Source organism: Microtus pennsylvanicus, chromosome 3, assembly GCF_037038515.1.
Source record: "Microtus pennsylvanicus isolate mMicPen1 chromosome 3, mMicPen1.hap1, whole genome shotgun sequence".
In the NCBI taxonomy this organism is placed as follows: domain Eukaryota; kingdom Metazoa; phylum Chordata; class Mammalia; order Rodentia; family Cricetidae; genus Microtus; species Microtus pennsylvanicus.
Window position 1 is genome coordinate 2,290,992 of NC_134581.1, and position 18,591 is coordinate 2,309,582.

Genomic DNA, 18,591 nt, shown 5'->3' on the forward strand with positions numbered 1-18,591 from the left:
TGGTGTCTCTTCACAGCAAAAGAAACCTGACGAAGACAGCCTCTGAGCAATTTAAATCTTCGTGTTTTGAAGCAAAAAGTCAAGAGAGCAAAAATGCATGACTCCAGAAATGGAGGCACATGGGTTCTGATAACCAACAGGCACGCCTGAAGAACTGAGGATGGTTGCCCTTGAGCCTCTTCCTTGAGGGGTAGGGTCTGATGTGGCGATGGTCCAATTGCATGCGAACTCCCTGTTGCTTTATATTTCTTTACTTCTTGTTTATATTTTAATGATTTATTTCAGTGTGTGTGTGTGTATCGTGTGTGTATCGTGTGTGTGTGTGTGTGTGTGTGTGTGTGTGTGTGTGTGTGTGTGTACGTACATGAGCAAGCACAGGTGCCCTTGGAGGTCAGAAGAGGACTTCAGATTTCATGGATCTAGAGTCGCAGGAGGTTGTGAGCTGTCCGACATGGGTACTGGGAATTGAACCTAGGACCTCTGGAAGAGCAATAAGCTCTCAACTTCTGAGACATATTTCCAGTCCCTTTATGAATTTTAAAAGCATGTCGAGGTATGATTTATTTTTCCTCTAATAGGTGACGTATGGATATTGGTGTAACTTGCATCTAAACTTATCAGAACTCCCATGCTTGGTTAAAATGAACACCACATAGAAGCTTCTGGTCTTTTAGGCGCCTGTAGGCTGCTATTCCTTAAAAACTACAACTCCCAGGATTCCCTGAGCCGAAGGGGTGTCCCGGCCGAGGCCTGGGAGGCGGATCCCGCGGCCCGCGCACGCGCTCCGGCTCCCGTGTGTGCTCTCCTGCAGGGCAGGCGCACGGTGGACACCTGCGACACCCGGGCGTCAGGTGGGCAGCGGGGTCTGCGGCACAGCTGGGCCCGGGGGTCCAAGCCGGCTTCAGGTGAGGCGCTGGCCGGGCTGGGCTTGGTGTCGGGCCCTGGGCTTGCAGGGGAGGCCGGCGGGCTTGCACAGGACCGAGGGCGGTGGACGCTGCCTGGAGCAGGCGCGGAGGTTGGAGGGGTGGTGGGCCTGTGCAACCTGGCCCGGTGGCACTCCAGACTTCGCTGAAGCCTTCACTGCCGCTGACAGCGGGGACGCACATGTTGTTCTGGTGCCTGGGGAAGAATGGTGCCCATTTGGCACAGGTGGAGCAAGGGGAGGTGAGAGAGGGGGCCTGGGCTGCGCCAGCTGCGTTGAAACCGGTGCGTGGGGCGGCCTGTCGCTGACCCTTCGGCGGTTGGGGCTCCGTATGGAACCAGCCGGGCCATCGGTGATAGGAGCTTGTCTGGCCTGCTTGACAATGCCGGGAGAGCCACTAAGGAGGACCCTGATGGGCTTGCCTGAAGGAACCCCGTCTTCTCGTCATTGGTGGGAGTCCTGGGTCAAAGTTTGAGACCCCTACCATAATCATGCCGCAAGTGATGAGCAGCCAATATCCTCAGACCTTATGTCAGCCAGCCCCCAGAGCTTGTTGGGAAAGACGACTTTAGGATTATGGGCCAGAGTAATAATACCAGAACAGTTCATTTTTCATATCTGGATTGTTCGGGGGCTAGACGTTGGAATCTTGGCTCCTTTATCAGCCTTGTCCCCTTAAGTAACTCACTAGTCTTTTCTGGTCTCCTCCTTTGTGTTCTGTAAAATAGAATGGGAAACAAACAAACAGAAAAACAAAACCAACCTTTGCAGAACTTCTGTGAGGATTCCAGGTGGTAATGATGGCGAGGCTGTCTGTCTGGGTCCTTACCTGTTAGCAGCAGTCGCGACCAACTGTAGAGAAGGAAAGGTTGGAGTTCCAGCCCCAGGTCCTGTCTTTTCCACAAACCAGCTGCCCCTAGGCTGCCAGGATCAGGGAGCCCAACCAGCCTACTCTTTCACGTGAGGGCTCTGAGTTCCGGGTGATGACAGAGCCAGGAAAAAATTAGGTCTCTTATGCTCAGAGATGACTGGCAGGTCACTTCTGAGCTCGGAGCCGCTGGGGCCTACAGAAGGGAGCAGAGGAGAGGAAGTGCCAGTGAGCAGATTCACGAGGCTGTGGACATCCTGGTGCATTGGACTGTCGGGGCATCTTCAGGGGGTTTGTTTGTTTTTGAATACTGAAGATTGAATCCTCATGCGTGCAGGGCAAATGATCTACGATTGAGGTATGCCCTCCAGCTCTACTCTTTGCTTTGTTTCTCAGTCTCGTTAAGTTTCCCAGGCTCACCAAGGCTATGATCTTCCTGTGTCGTCCTCCCTGGTAGCTGGGGGGGTGGGGGTAGGTTGGCAGGTTCTTGCTTTCTGAAATAGCAGTGATAAGCAAAGACTTTTAGGATCTATTGAGAGAGCCAGAAGATTAAATTACCCAGTACTGCACTCCCAAGGGACCTTATCAGTCACCTTAACGTGGTTACTGGAGGGACACTCTCCCTCGGGAACTGCTAAAGTGATCCCCAGGGTTTTTCAAGTTGGATGAGATATTGGAGGGGAAGGGAGACTCCAGAGATGCGGCCATGGCTTTGCAGTTCAGGCTTGAGTTTGAACATCAGCCCCAGCCCATAATAACTCTGCGGTATTGAACGATCCATATAGCAGTCCCCAGCATATGCCCTTCAGCGTGACTGGGGTTCATTCACCTACTTTAGGTTTGTTGCGGGGATGAGACCACAGACGCAGAGCGCTTGGCACATGAATCAGCAAGCGGGTTTTGATCTCGCTGTGGTAGAGTTGGCTGTGGGAATAATTGTAGGCACCGTGGTTTGCTTCCATTGGCTCTTAGAGTCCACAAAACTGCCCCACCCCCCGTGAAACAGTAGTGACTGATAAGCGGAGGTTTGAAATGGCTGGAACTCACCTGGCATCTCTCATTGAGCTGCTGTTCCTTTCTTCTCTGCTGTCTGTGGGTTCTGCTGCCCTGGAACCTAGTTAGGACCGACGGCGGGCATTTCTGGTATTTCAGTGGACTCTTGGCAACACTTTTGGGTTAGAACCTTGGCTCCACATGTCTTGCTGTCCCATTGGTGGTGATGCTGAAGGAGGTGGTCCCCTGTGTGAGATTAGGTGAGGGGTTAGGAAAAGGCAGCCTGTGGGAAGGCCTCCTTAGCTCTCACCCCTGGACTGCATGGGTTGGTGAGGGAGTCCTGTGGTGAGCCCACATGCAACCTGACTGCCTGACCTCACTTGTGAAATAAGGACTTGGGAGAATTCATTTCCAAAGGCTCTTTTAGTCTTAAAAGGTAGTGGTTTTGTAACTGTGTTTTGATGTCTGAACCTTCTCAGCCCAGCGCCAAGACGGTGGGGATAACTGTCACCCCAGCTTGCTACCCATTCTCTCTTTAGGATGAGAGAATGGCCATCGCTTCCTAAACCGCCAGCCACAGCCAGGTGTTCTCACTGCACGGCAGCGGCAGCGGGGAGAGAGTAATTACTGCTAGAAGCCTTGGGTTGCTAAGTTACCGCGGAAGGCCTGTGGGTCTGTGCTTCCCAGGCCTTCCACAGCTGCTCTGCTCCTGAGTCATGAATCTCACTGCTCTGGGTTCTACCCTGCTCACCTAACGCTGGAGAGTAAGTCAGACCTGATGACGCACGGCTGCGGGACTTAAAAATGACCCTTGAAGTCAGGTGAGTTCACAACCTGGTGACCTTGCTTGGGCTATAAGACCTTAAGCATGTAACCTACCCTTAAAGTGAGATTTTCTCATATCAAGAGGAAATGAAGGGCTGGGGTTGTCGCTCAGTGGTTTGCCTAGTACATAGGAACCCCTGAGTTTGAGCCCCTGCCCGCAGCACCACCAAAGGAAGTTGGGGAGAGGAAAGCAAAGAAATGAACCCCAAGCAAAGAAATAACCCCCCAGGCCTGCATTGGAAGGCTCTGTGAGGCATCCAGGAAAGGACCGAGGCTCAGGACAGCACCTGGCCCTTTGCACCATGCTGGGCATGGATGAGTCTTTCACTTTCTATGGCTTCTCACATTCTCTCTGGTACCCACCCTCGGGCCCAGTGTGTCTGTCAGAAAATCAGACCCTCAATGGTGCAGGCCCCTTCTTGCCGTGCAGTGTGCACGTGGACCTGAGCCTGATCTCCTCAGGGTGGAGATCAGGACCCTTTGCCTGCCCACCCCCGCCATTACTGCTATTGCAATGCAAGCTTTCTGTGGTTGCCGGCTTGCCAGTGACGAACGATACCCAGGGCCCTACTGTGGAGGTTTGAGCAAGGATCGTGGCACGCCGAAGGTGGCTTTAGAAGAGGCCACAGTTAGATTGGGTTCCAGAGCTTTGAGGCCGGTGAGAGCAGCAGCTATTATAAAGACCTAGAGATGCTGTCCAGGCTCATCCTTTTCACTGGCCTTGCCAGTGCCCCACGCTTTAGAATACCCTTCTCTTCCCCGGCCTCATTTTGCTCCACTATCTCGGTCTTTGCTATCCTGGAACTTCAGCTTGAATGTCATGTTAGCATAGTCAGCCTTCAGTACCAGGGCGGTAACTCCTCAACTGGATCCCTCATTTCCTTGTGGCTGGATGGAAATTCCTTCAGAGGATTGCAGAACCGTGTGGTGTCAGAACTTTGCATCAACACTCAGCACGTGGTGGAATCATCCAGAAGTTGCATCAAAACTTGGGTTCCTAGGCCCAACTGGAAGAATTCTGGGTCATGCGTCTGTGGGCCACATGAGTAGAAGAACTGCATCCTCCCCCTCAGGCAAACTCTAGAGCCCTGCAGGGCTCCTGGGTCTTCCTTTTCCCAGGGATGGGGTTTGTTCCTGAAAGTGTCCTACCTAGGGTAGAGTTTTTAGTAAGCAACCTTCTGGCTGCCTCTGGGTAAAGTCTCACAGAGATTCACAGAGTGAACTTGGGGGTCAAGTGTGCAGGCTGATTCCTGGCAGAAGTGCATATCCTGAGCTTGGTAAGAAAGAGAAACCCAGATTGAGACACACGTTAGAAATACCCATCTGGCTTAAAAACTGTCAAGGCTGGGGCTGGATAGAAGGCTGGAGGCCGACAGCATTTGTTTCCCCTGCAGATGGCCAGAGTTTGATTCTCAGCACCCACGTGGCAGTTCACAGCCGTCCATAACTGTAGTTCCAGAGTCTCCAACACCCTCTCCTCTATGGGTGCCATACACACAAGCAGGCAGAACACTCCTAACTTAAAAACAAACTCTAAGGAAACGATCAGGATCACAGGAAAGACCAAGAAGCTGTCCCAGGTAGAGGTGAAGGATTTGACACTTCATCCTGGCCTGGATTTTGGACAGAGCATAGGACCATGGAGAAAACAGTATCATCGATATTCATTTTCTTAATTGCATTATATAAGAGAACATTGTTCTCTTACAGTAGTAATGTTCTCTCTTGTAGTTATGACTGTCAGGAAAGACGTCACCAGAATGATTTTGTTTGCTGTTGTTTTTGAGACAAGGCCTTGGTGAGTGTCCAGGCTGGTCTTTTAAATCCTCCCGTCTCCACTCGCAGATGCCGGGCTTGCGGGCATATGCCACCCTACCTGGCATTTAGCTTTTTTTTTTTTTTTTTTTTGGTTTTTTCGAGACAGGGTTTCTCTGTGGCTTTGGAGCCTGTCCTGGAACTAGCTCTGTAGACCAGGCTGGTCTCGAACTCACAGAGATCCGCCTACCTCTGCCTCCCGAGTGCTGGGATTAAAGGCGTGCGCCACCATCGCCCGGCTTAGCTTATTTTTAAATAGTTCAGAAAAGAGTTTGTGATGGAGCGTGATAAATGTGTCGACGGGAAGAATCTAGATGGGGGAGGGGAGGGCTCCCATACTCTGCAGCTTTTGTAAGTTGAAGTTGTTCCCCTATGAGACAGAGTGGTTGCAGACAGAAGACACTAGGACCACCCCAGGGGCCAGGGGCCCACCCTGAAGTCCATGTGTGCTTGAGCAGCCTTATGCCCTCCTTTCTCTTTCACTGTCTATGATATGATATAATGTAATGTAATATAATAGGAGTGACGAGCCAGTGGCTGTTACTACAGTAGTGTCATCATCATTAGGACAGAGGAGGCAGGGAGTGACACCATAGTGATGACCAAGGGAAGCCCAGGCTGAGGCTGTCATCACCCAAGGCAGGGTGCAGATTCCCCGGATGTCCGACCCCCGCCAAGTGGCTTGCCTACAAAGGGCTTTGCACGTTTCCCCGTGAAGCCAGCTTCTCTGGCAGCCTCGTCTCCACGGCAAAGCGCGACGTTCTCGTTGAATTGTGCGTGGCTTGGGTTCTGCTTAGGTGGGCAAGGCACTCCAAATCTTCGCATTCTCGTGGTTGCTGGATGGTCAGGAGAGCTGGACACAGGGATGGGGCATTCACTACCAACTCACAGCCCTCTACGCCCTTGCCCAGAACTCGCCCGCTCACCTCTAGGCAGAGCGTCTTTGGGTCTCTGTGTGCTGGGCATACTTTCTGGTATTTTTAACTGTCTCTCCTACCATGGGCATCTCCTGGAGTCTTGATGGATTCTGTCTCACATAGGGTCTAAGTCCTACCTGACATGGATATTTTGGGGTCCATGGATATTTGGTAGTCCCTGTAAGTAAGAATTGTTTTTGAGCCAGGCAGTGGTGGCGCATGCCTTTAATCTCAGCACTCGGGAGGCAGAGGCAGGTGGATCTTTGAGTATGAGGCCAGTCTGACCAACATAGAGAGTTCCAGGGAATCCGGGGCTATACAGAAAAACCCTGTCTCAAAAAACAAAAAAGCAATAACAAAAATTTGAGATTTTCCCCCCTGTGGTTTCACCTTAAGAACTTGTAATATCCTGTTCCTCGTGCCTTGTGTCCCGTCTGCAACCCTGTGTGTGACCACACGGTGGTGCTGCTCTGACCCCAGAGAGGAGATCAAGTTGGCTTCCAGTGACTCATTCATGCTAAGAAGGTGGACGCCAGGCTGTGAGCGGATGTCTGTATCACCAGGGAGCCATACCTGGTGAGAGGGTCGCAGGCCAGCAGGGGAGGCTGAGCGCACCTCTGGCTCAGTCTGCACAAGCAGGGCCGGGCTCATCACCCTTCACACCACAGAGCAAAGGAACTTGGGCCTCTGGAGCTTTTCCTTCAGGAGCTGAAGCTCATTCATTGCCACATCAGCTGCTGATACAGGGCTCACAGCTCCAGCTCTGAGTTCAAGAGGATGTTTCCTAGGTGAAGGAAGGCTGGAGAGATAGTTCAGTGGTTAGATCCCGCTCTGCTCTCACAGAGGATCCGAGTTCCGATCCCGGCCAGGTCTGCTGACAGACACACTCATGTTTGTTACTCCAGCTCCAGGGGAACCCAGCACCTCTGAGCTGCTCAGTGTACCTTTGTAGCTAACTGCTAAGTGTTACAAGGGTGCGTGGGCTGCCTGCGTCTTACTGAAGGAATGATTCCCTTCCCAGATAGTCCAGTGTGCTTTAAATGTGCAGGTTTTCTCGGCCTTAGGCTCATACGTAGTTTTGGTGCATCATGTAACTAACTACCTGGTAAACAGGAAGGTGGAGGAGGTTGGAAGAGGTCGTCCAGCCTGGCCTTGTGGAGTAGGTTTGAGTTTACCCACTCAGATCTGCAGGGACATCCATAGCTCAGTGCTGATAAACACATGCTGCGTCCAGGCCAAAAACACTTCTCGGTCTCAAAGTAAGGATTATATCATTTCAGCTACAAATCCGAACAGCTTCTAAAAGTCAGATGGCTGTAATGTTAGTGTGAAACCTTGCCACCACTCCTCCTGGACTGGGTCTCTGGATCTTGTGCAAGCCTAGCCCGGCAGGAGCTGGCAGACCCTCTTGTTAACAGCCCTGCTTTTACGGGGCACAACAGGTGAAAGCTGTTTCTGACAGTCCAGCAGCTGGAGCTCAGGTGCAGGGGCTGCCACCTCTGGACCAGAGCTTATGAACGCCGCACACCCGAGTCTGCCAGGTGGTGGGAGGCCGGTCACCCTATCCCGTCTTCAGTTTGTACAGTTGCCATTACAGATTAGGGCTTGTCACGGTTTATCTGTGGGATTCAGAGGAGTCCTGTGAGAGGCGGAACTGTGTTCCCCAGGGCCCAGCATCGCTAATGCGGGACCTCTGCCTCCAGGACTGTAAGGAGGTAAGTTTGCTACTTAAGCCACCAGCCTATGGTGGTTAGTGTTGCAGCCTATGGCGACTGTGGTCCTGCCAAGCTCTCAGCAAGCTGAGCTCTAACTGTCCCCTCCCCTACCCCAGGCCCTGGAGCCCATGGGTCTGTCCTGACTTTACTTTCCCTGTTGGCTCCTGATCTGTGATTTGTGGCCTGACTAGGAATCCTGGGGTGCTTCCTCCATATCAGACGTTAAGACTCATGGGGCGGGCTGGGACTGGCCGGGGCATTCAGGAGCCTTGCCCATGCTTGACGTCCAGACTGATGGTTGGTCCTGTCAGCACGAGATCTCACCCTCACTGCTGGGCTGTTGGACGTGTCAGCATCCGTATGCCTGCCTGTATTTAAGGGCTTTTGTGCACATAGAATCCTGCTCTGTCAGGCTCTGTTCTGGCTGAGCCACTAAACTGAATTCTTTCGACCACACTTCCGTTAAGGTTTCTAACTGTAGCAGCAGACAGACAGCACCCAAGTCCCTAGATGAAGAGAGAGGTTTGCAGAGGAAAAGGAACCAGCCCAGGCTGTAGCTTCTGTACCCACCTGACCTGGCTCCTCCTCTGGGGACTATTATGGGCTAGCCCCTTGGGAAGCCAGGCTGGGTGGCCATGTGGTGCCGTAAAGCAGAAGGGTCGTCAGAGGAAAATTGACAGGAAGCTGCATTCCCTACCAACGGCTCACCTCCCTGATGTCTGCAGGGAGGAGGATGGGATGCGGTGATGGCCACCTCGTACCCAGCAGGTTTAGTGCTCCTCCATGCCTTGCCGTGACCACTACACATCACATCGGGTATCACAGGGGCTCTAAGGCTCAGGGAGAACTCGGAGGTCATGGAGGTCATTTGTCCTTTTTGTCTGACACACGCACTGACTTGACCAATGCACAGCTCATTGCCCATCTGGCATTCTCTCAAGATTTTGGATTCTGTTCCATAAAAACGCACACACTCAATATAACACATAAAATTACATATCTTTAGGCATAAATTTACATGTGCATATCCACAACAGCACATGTGTATATATATATATATATATATATATATGCACACACACACACACACACTGACTTGTGAGAGGAGTGGACAATCAGGTTCACTCGCTCCGACACCCCCCCCCAACCATGCCGCTCAGCACTGTGGGCTGGCTCCATCCCTCTGTTGCTAGCACACCGTGCTGGTGTTATCACCTTCAGTGCTGGGCCAGCCCCCACATGAAAGGCTTGAGGACACAGTTCCAGCCTCAGCAGGTATGTTTCGTCTCCATGGTGATTCCAGATCCTGTTGAGTTGCCCACAGGGTCTCAAGAGCCTGACTTCTTTCCGAATGGAGGGTTGGTCTGTCTCACACACTCTGCCTCACCTGGGCATCTCACCTCTCCTGGAAAGAAGGCCCCTCTCTTGGGTCCCCCACAACAGGGAAAGGGACTGAAAATGACCCAGCTCAAGCCATTGGTGCTGTGCCTTCCTTCCATAGTAAACGTCTTTTCCGCGTTATTTCTAGGGGTCTGGGTCCCTTGAGTAAGGTAACCCAAATTTGAATTCTCAGCACCCACATTAAAAGCCATGCATGGTGACTTATGACATCTGTAACCCCAGTGCTGGGGCCGAGGGGTGGGAGCCACACAAGAAGATCCCTGGAGCTTTCTGGCCAGCCAAGCCAGGCTAGCCAAATTGGTGAGCTCCAGGTTAAGAGATTCCCCCCCCCCCTCAAAATAAGGTGGGGTTGGAGAGATGGCTCAGTGGTTAAAAGCACTTGTTGCTCTTAGGACCCAAGTTTGGTTCTCAGCTCCCACGTGGCGACTCACAACCACCTATGACTCCAGTTCCGGGGCATTGGGTGCCCTTTTCTGGCCTCCAAGGGCACCAGGTGCTCATAGAACCAACAGACAGACAAACAGACATACATGTAGACAGACATACATGCAGATGAACAGAAATACATGAAGACAGACATACATGCAGATAAACAGACATACATAGCATCTAAAAAGAGCAAGGTGGAGAGCCGTCAAGGAAGGTGCTTGTCCGCCAATGGCCTCCACAGGCGTGTGCACACATGTGAACACACACCCTCACATGTTTACACACTAGTCACACAAGTTTATTTACAGTCCTCTCCATCCCCCACAGCAGAGCAGGGGAGGCGCCCCAGAAGCTACTTCTGCTGAGGGAGGGACAGGATCACAGAGTCCATCTGAAGTTCAGAGTAGTGTTGAGATTGGAGCTGGCCCTTCCGAACTTCTCTGCCCTCAGCCAGGCTTGCTTTTAAACTGTCTCCATAGCAAGACCTGGCTGGGGAAAACTGCAGGGACCTTGGCCTCCTTCTCCTTCTTTGGACTTACCTCCTTCCTGCAGGGAGAAGTCACACCCACCCCAGCCAGCAGTCTGGGAGACTTACACAGGTAGAGATTTCTTACATGTAGGCTGGGAGGGGCTTTTGCCAAATTGGGGTTCGTTTTTCTATTGAGAGCCTGGTGTGGTACAGGCAGGGTGTTAGGTGTGGCTGTCGTGAGTACTACAAACGCTAAGACACTGAGCAGGACCCGGCTCGAGGGCCCTCTCCCGTCCACAGACAGCAGGCTCTTCCTTCTCTGAATTGTCCATCATCACAGCCCCTCCATCTGAGGGGAGGCTCTGGGCATTTCTGGGGCTTAGAAGGTGGGGTGTCTCCTTCGGTCCTCACAGCATGCTCACCTACAGGTCCTAAAGAACCAGCATAGGTTTTTAGGGACAATGGATGGAGACAAATATGCTTCCCAGGTGTCCCCTGCCTCCATCTGATTCTTCCAAAACTTTTGGTCTTGCTGGCTTAAGTAGGGTCCTACAGGGAAGTTGGGGTAGGGGAGGGATGGTGCAGGAGAATACGGGAAAGACAGGAAGGAGTTTGTGGTGATCACTGACTGCCCCTCACCTTGGCTCCTCCACAGTGACAAAATGGGGACTCCACTATAAGACCCCCAGGATATTTAAAGCAAGGATGAAGAGCAAGTCTGTTGTTCGTCCTTCACCCCAGTTCACCTAAGAGAGTAGGGAGGGAAGGCAGTCAGAAAGGTCAAGCCAACAGAGCCATAGCTGCCCCACAGTTCCAGCAGGGAGAAGCGTGGGCTGCTAATCAAGGTGTCACGGTTCCGGCCACTAGGTTCCTGTCTCTCAGCCATGATTCAGGCTGCCTGACTCTAAGTGACAAAGTTGACTGAAACCCAGTCAGTCCACCCCGTGCTTGAGGCCACGCGGTTCTGCAGGTCCGTCATCAAAGGGTAACACGAGACCCTGACGTGCCCAGTGAATTCTGTGGAACATTCCGTGTCTGTTCTGCCCTCTACCAGTGCCATGTTGGCAGGCCGTGGGATGGGTGCTCACATCTAACTAGAAGCAGCCAAGTCCTGTCTCCCTTTGTCTCCCACTTTCAACTTAGACTGTCGCAGTTCTGCTTCTGTCCAGCAGAGGGCACTCATGTCAATCTGCTGAGTCTCTAGGTGGTTGGTTTGCTGTGTGTGTGAGATTGGGGGGTGTCTTAGGGAGACAGTTTCATATATGCACGTTAGGGGGTCCACAGGGAAATGGATGTGGCATCATTCTGCTGAGCACATCACTCAGAAAGCTGTGCCCTCCTGGCTTGTGCTTATCTGTGAGAAGCCAGAGCCACAATTCAGTCCTGCTTCAAAGATGCAGAAATCTCTCTCACAGCAGACTTGGAAACCGTCACCAGGGTCCCCTGCTGTGCCATCTTTAGCATACTGTCTGTACTCTCAAGCCAGGTTGCTCGTGGTTGGCACTGGCAGCCAGGGGACATCCCTTTCCTCCTGCCCCTTGGGTAGGAACACGAACTGGCTTCCCTCAGTCTGATTGGTCCCTCTTGGCAGCATGTCACTGGCTTGGGCCAGGGCTCCAGAGGTGAGCTCTCCACACCCTGAGAGCCACGTGTCTCTGCCTCGTCTGGGTCCCAGGAGACTCAGCAGGTGGCTCAGAGAAGTGTGCACACACCGAGGAACCCTTAGGAAGAGCGGGCATAAATGGAGGTGAGCACCCTATGCTGACTTAACCTGGAGGTCCAGGCTAGGGTGCCTCGGTCAGGTGACTTCTGGCCATGTTCACTGGCTGGCCTGTCTTCTTTGGAAAGATTCTGGTGCTCAGGTAGTATTGATGGGAAGGGACAGTGGCTGCCTCGCTCTGGCCAGCCTTGGCAGCAGTGTACCCGGGCTGCTTCGGAATGCACATGGTTCGTGTGGCCCTTCATCAGGTGTCCCAGCCCTTTCCACTTCCTGCACTGGGGGCCTCACCTCTTGGGGATCCTAACTGAACGAAATGGCTCCTGTGTACATCAGAAAACGTTTGGGTGCCAGGACTAGGATTTCAAGCAGTGACCACTGCTGACCCCAAAGCCTGTAACATGGCTGCCGAATGCGTGCTTTTTCTAGAGTGCCTGAGTCCCAAAAGAAAGGCCACCCGGACCAAGTGAAGGAATGTACCTGGCCTTGAATGTGCCTCTGTACTGGCGCTGTCTAAGGACCATACCATCCCAAATATAAGAGGTTCTGTTTGGAGACAGATGTTGGCCCCAAACCTGAACCTTGCTGAAGTTCTGCAGAGTTCTGGAGGTGGTAGCTCTTCCGTCATAGCTCAAGCCTGTAAGGGTTCTCCTCTGGCATACTCAGAGGCTGTTGAAACCACGCGGTACTTTATGGTAAAGTAGAGCAGATCCCGGCAGCTGCTCCTGCTGAAAGGGAGGATGCTACTTAACACACGGGCTGCTCATCCTGCTGAAAAGCCATCTTCCTCCTCCCAGCTCTGCAGCCGAGTCACGCCGGCGTGAGCAGAAGGGTAACTCATCTAAACAAATGGCCCCTGGGGCTGGTGAGATGACTCAGTAATCTACTTACCTCTAAATGCTGGCACTGGGACAGACAAGAGGATCCCAGAGATCACTGGCCAGCCAGTCTCGCTGAATCAGTGAGCACCGGGTTCACTACAGACCCTGTCCCAAAAATACAAGGTGTAGAGCAGTCAAGGAAAGACACGTGATGTTGGCCTCTGGTCTCCAAGCACACGTGCACACATGTGCCCGTGAAAACACACACGAGATTTAAACAGCCTAGGACTTGTGACTTTGACTCACAACTACTTTTTAGTGAGACTCATTACCAGGGAGCTTTGCTGAAGCCGCTGTGGCCGGAACGCACGGCGGGCGTGTGCTGAGGTGCCTGGCTGGGTTGACTCCTCTCTCTCTCCCTCCACAGGCTTTTCCTTGTCCTCCGACACAGAGGGATGGATGCGTGAAGCCCACCTGGCTGTGACACCGCCCAGAAGTCGTCATCTCCCTAAGACACCCTGGTGACTGTAGGATGCACCTCTCTGCGGTGCTCAATGCCCTCCTGGTGTCCGTGCTGGCTGCCGTCCTGTGGAAGCATGTGCGCCTGCGCGAGCACGCAGCCGCCCTAGAGGAAGAGCTGGCCCTTGGGCAGCAGTCCCTGGACCCGGTCTCAGGAATGAGGGTTGACTACCCAAAGGCCCTGCAGATCCTCATGGAGGGTGGTACCCAGATGGTGTGCACAGGCCGCACCCACACAGATCGCATCTGTCGCTTCAAGTGGCTCTGCTACTCCAATGAGATCGAAGAGTTCATCTTTTTCCATGGCAACTCATCCATGATGCTGCCCAATCTGGGCACCCGGCGCTTCCAGCCCGCGCTCTTGGACCTGTCCACCGTGGAGGACCATAACGCCCAGTACTTCAACTTTGTGGAGCTGCCTGCGGGAGCCCTGCGCTTCTTGCCAAAGCCAGTGTTTGTGCCCGATGTGGCCCTCATCACCAACCGCTTCAACCCCGATAACCTCATGCACGTCTTCCATGACGACCTGCTCCCCCTCTTCTACACGCTGAGGCAGTTCCCTGGCCTGGCCCAAGAAGCCCGGCTCTTCTTCATGGAGGGTTGGGGCGAGGGCGCCCACTTTGACCTGTACAAACTCCTTAGCCCCAAGCAGCCGCTGCTACGCTCGCAGCTCAAGTCGCTGGGCCGTTTGCTCTGCTTCTCCCACGCTTTTGTGGGCCTGTCCAAGGTCACCACCTGGTACCAGTATGGCTTTGTCCAGCCCCAAGGCCCAAAGGCCAACATCCTCGTCTCTGGCCACGAGATCCGGCAGTTCACGCGGTTCATGACCGAAAAGCTGAACGTGAGCCACACGGGGGCGCCTCTGGGCGAGGAATACATTCTGGTCTTCAGTCGCACCCAGAACAGACTCATCCTGAACGAGGCGGAGCTGTTGCTGGAGCTAGCACAAGAGTTCCAGATGAAGACGGTGACGGTGTCGCTGGAGGACCACAGCTTTGCAGACGTGGTGCGGCTGGTCAGCAACGCCTCCATGCTAGTCAGCATGCACGGCGCCCAGCTGGTCACGGCCCTCTTCCTGCCCCGTGGGTCCACCGTGGTTGAGCTCTTCCCCTACGCTGTCAATCCTGACCACTACACCCCCTACAAGACTCTGGCCACCCTGCCTGGCATGGACCTGCAGTATGTAGCCTGGAGAAACATGATACGGGAGAATACAGTCACGCACCCCGAGCGTCCCTGGGACCAAGGGGGCATCACCCACCTGGACCGGGCTGAGCAGGCCCGCATCCTCCAGAGCCGAGAGGTCCCCCGGCATCTCTGTTGCCGGAACCCAGAGTGGCTCTTCCGAATCTACCAGGACACCAGAGTGGACATCCCGTCCCTCATGCAATCCATTCAGCGTGTGGTGAAGGGCCGGCCGGGACCGCGGAGGCAGAAGTGGGCATTCAGCCTGTACCCAGGCAAGGTGCAGGAGGCTCGATGCCAGGCGTCTGTGCAGGGCGCCACCGAGGCCCACCTGTCTGTGTCCTGGCAGATGCCGTGGAACCTCAGGTTCCTTAAAGTGAAGGAGGTGAGGTATGAGGTGTGGCTGCAAGAGCAAGGTGAGAACACGTACACGCCATACATGCTGACCCTGCAGAACCACACCTTCACGGAGAACATCAAACCTTTCACCACCTACCTGGTGTGGGTCCGCTGCATCTTCAACAGGAGCCTCCTGGGACCTTTCGCAGATGTACTGGTGTGCAACACGTAGCCAGTAGGCCGCGGCCAGGCCTCAGGAGGGCGGCCTTGGCGGTCAGCTCTCCCAGGTCCACAGCCCTGCTGGCAACCGTGGTGATGACTTACCTATTTATTGAGTGGGCCTGGGCTAGGCCTTCTCCCAGGGGCCCTAAAGAGGTGGTGCCCTCCCCTTCTGCCACTCTGAGGGGAATTTCTTTGTGGTGAGGAGGAGGCACCGTAGGTCCCAGGGATCAGCTCTTGCTAATCCGCTGTCTCCTGTCGTGGCCATGGTACGGGTCCTGGCTTTTAGAAACGGTGGTCGTGTGGTTGGTGGGCTAGGCAGATGGTCTCTGAATTTCACCTGTAGCCGAGTGACAGGTGTATTTGGGCCAGTCATTAAATGATGAACATCTATGGTCAAGGCTTTAATTCATATTAGCGTATGAGTTATACCTTGTAATGGGTTTTATATGACATTTTCATGCATATATACGGTACATTCCAATCCGTTCACCATTTAAACTTTCCTGTTCCCCTTCCTCCTGACCCTTTCCTATCCAGCCCACCCCTATTTTCATGTCCTTTTGTGTATTTATTTGAGCCAATGAGTTTTGTTAGGGTTTTCTAGAAGCACACAGAAGAGGGTTTGTTTGCACAGGCCTTGCCATTGACCACCCAACTGAAGAAAATGTCTCCCTTCATCCACTAACTATAATCCTCAGTGAGGGGTGAGGCCCCATGAGCTCATCCCACTTCCATGATGGGGTAGAGCTGGACCCCATCTTGTGTTGGTCGCTGCAGCTGCTGTTGAGGTCAAGAACGCCCAGAAGTCGGTGTCCCACGTCCCCTGCGTCATTATTGCCACTTTCATGGTGTTCCCTGGAGAGCCTGAGGTCGATGCCCCATAGATGGGCATCCGACAGTCGCTTATCCCCAGCACTTTAACCAGGCATCAGTCTCCAGGTACCGCTGGCCACCGCAAAAGGAAGCCCTCCCAAAGCTGATGGCAGCCCTGGTCCACAGGCGTGAAAGACGACAGTTTCATGGTGTGTCACATCCATGAAACAACAGCAGTAGCTTCCCCATTGGAGCCCATGACCTACCCGACCACAGGCTTCTAACAGGTTATTTATACTGCCCAACCTGTGGAGTGGGCCTCAGAGCCAATCAGAGAGCAGCTGTTGCCCCGTGGCAGACCTGACACGATTGTGTCAGTAGGCGCATCTTGCCTGGCTGGTTGGTTTTGCACAGAGAGGCTGCCGCCAAGTAAGACTGTTGTTATGTAGGGCTCCGGGGGAGGAATAACACTTTATAATAATATGAGGGTTGGTGAGCGGGGAGGAAGCTTCCAGTTCCAACTTGATGTCTCTGTCCTGGGACAGCTGTAGGGGTTTATCATCTAGCATTGGTGGTAAACTAACACAGGGGCAATTGCCTGTATTTGGGGGTGGCCTTAGGAGTCACCTTGAGCTGACGGCTCAGAGGAAGATAGCCTTGGCAAGTCTTGGACAGCAGGAAGCAAAGTTGGCAGTGAGTACCCAGCTCTTTCATTTTGATTGTCAAGGGAGATGACACAGTGGGCTAGGAACAGGGCTGTGAAGGGAACATGGGCCCACTTTGGGATATCCATAAAGTCACCTTTGACCTGGGTCGTGCGTGGTCATGCACTCTCGCTGATTGCAGTCAACAGGGAGACATAGGCATGCTCTCATCATGTCAGGAGTAAGATAGACATTGCTGTAGCTGTCACTCAACCGTCTTCCCCCCAAAACAATGAAGGTCACACACCACCATAAATGAGGAGGAATTAAAAATAAAGTTGAAAATTTGATTTTTTTTCCCCTTAAAGACTCATACAAATATTTATCTGAAGGGCTAGAAATATTTCTCAGCAGTAAAAGCACGAGCTGCTCTCCCAGAGGACCCAACTGCAGTTACCAGCACTCCTGAGGCAGCTCGGTTATCTGTAACTCCAGTTCCAGAGGATGCAGTGACCTCTCCTGGCTTCTGTGGGCATTGCATGCCTGTGGGGCAGACATACATGCAGACAGAACACACAAAATAAAATAAATATTTAAGTGGATACTTGTGCTACCAGACAGAATAAAGTATCTTTGATTAGAACAGTGTCCTGTTGAAGCGGGGAGTTGAGAAACCCTATTGGGAGAATACAGTACAGTTCCTGAGTGGACCTCTGCGTTCCTGGAAGCTTATCTGATAAGGGTGTGCCTTCAGATCAGTGGGAACTGAATACTCTTGAACAGAATCTGGGGCAAGGAAACGAGTTACACCTCCCACCAAACCACCCTCACATGCAAATTTCATACAAATAGTGAAGAAGAAGGAGCGATCTGAAGGGGCAGCAGCCTGAGAAGGCAGCAACCCTGGGAGACTGACGGGCAAAAACAAACCAATCTGACTGCATAGAATTAGGCTCTTCCAGAGGACCCAGGTTCAATTCTCACCACCCACATGGCAGTCCATAATTGTCTGTAAGTCAAGTCCCAGGGGTCTGGCACCCTCTCTGGCCTCTGCAGTCACCAGCTACACACATGGGGCACAAATATTTAGGCAGGCAAGACACCCATGCACTTAAAAATAAATTTAAAAAAATGAATCTTAAAATAGGCTTCTGTGGTTGGACATATAGTTCAGTTGGTAGAGTACTTGCCTAGTATGCATGACATTCCAGGTTCATTACTTACATACCTCCACACGCATGCACACACACAGTACTGCATGTACACGTGCAGGGAACATTCTTAAACATGTTTATTGCTGCATTGGAGTATATAGCCAGAACTGGGAATGCAGACAGGAATGCACTGATGAAGGCGCCAGTCCATCCCAGCAGGTGAGCCGTCTGTCCCGTGGCACCATCCCCAGCAGGTGAGCTGTCCATCCCTTGATGCCGTAGGCTCCTCCAGCTTCTGACTTTCCCCATTTGCCTGGAATGGCCAACTGTGTCAAGGAAATACTGCCAATGGGAAGCACACTCACCAGCTCAGGCTTACATCATGGGAAGTCTTCCAGCAGGGTGTGCTCTGCCCAGACAGAGGTGGACTCACAGGTCCTTGTCCCCAAACAGCGTGAGGTTGTGCCTCTGAATGTGTCTCAGCAGGACCTGTCCTCGCCTCTCCAGTGTCTCAAGGGCGTGCTTCAGACCTCTGGCTCCGCCTTGGCTCTCCCAGAACACCTGGTCCATCTGCAGCGACTTGAGCAGCAGGTTCTGTAGACACCCTGATGCAAGAACCTTCACAACGGACTCAGGAAACCTGGGGCCGAAGCAGGGAAGGAAAGGCACAAGTGAGCTCAGAGTCTCCATGAAGTGTGAGCCCTGAACTCCCCCACCTCCGGGGAACTCAGCACAGCCAGCCAGGGAAATGCCAGGTCTGTGCCTGCTAGCCCCTTGTCACAGGAGTCTGTGACCTGCTGTGTCCTGAGAGCAGATGGTAGTT

General features: G+C 53.0%; 2 protein-coding genes across 5 annotated transcripts in view; one reads left to right on the top strand and one right to left on the bottom strand.

Moving 5' to 3' along the window:
• Positions 1-781: 781 nt before the first annotated feature.
• Positions 782-15,547, top strand: Pomgnt2 (protein O-linked mannose N-acetylglucosaminyltransferase 2 (beta 1,4-)). Of its 2 annotated transcripts, none has more exons than XM_075964078.1 (2): positions 782-851; positions 13,320-15,547. In XM_075964078.1, the coding sequence occupies exon 2, from the start codon at positions 13,425-13,427 to the stop codon at positions 15,165-15,167; it is 1,743 nt and encodes a 580-aa protein (XP_075820193.1). In that variant the 5' UTR covers positions 782-851; positions 13,320-13,424; the 3' UTR covers positions 15,168-15,547. The 2 variants fall into 2 exon arrangements, with proteins under 2 accessions (XP_075820193.1, XP_075820192.1); XM_075964077.1 differs by having other exon boundaries at positions 790-905.
• Gask1a (golgi associated kinase 1A) overlaps positions 15,547-18,591 on the bottom strand; it is a 36,655-nt gene continuing 33,610 nt past the window's right edge. Inside the window, exon 5 of one of the 3 annotated variants that reach the window (XM_075964079.1) lies at positions 15,547-18,408. In XM_075964079.1, coding sequence (XP_075820194.1) covers positions 18,198-18,408 — 211 coding nt within the window. In that variant the 3' untranslated portion in view covers positions 15,547-18,197. The remainder of the gene's footprint in view (positions 18,409-18,591) is intronic. The other 2 variants (XM_075964080.1, XM_075964081.1) reach the window with 2 other exon arrangements.

Excerpts from the sequence above, each read along its gene's own strand:
- Pomgnt2 (XM_075964078.1), top strand. The coding sequence starts at position 13,425 with ATGCACCTCTCTGCGGTGCTCAATGCCCTCCTGGTGTCCGTGCTGGCT.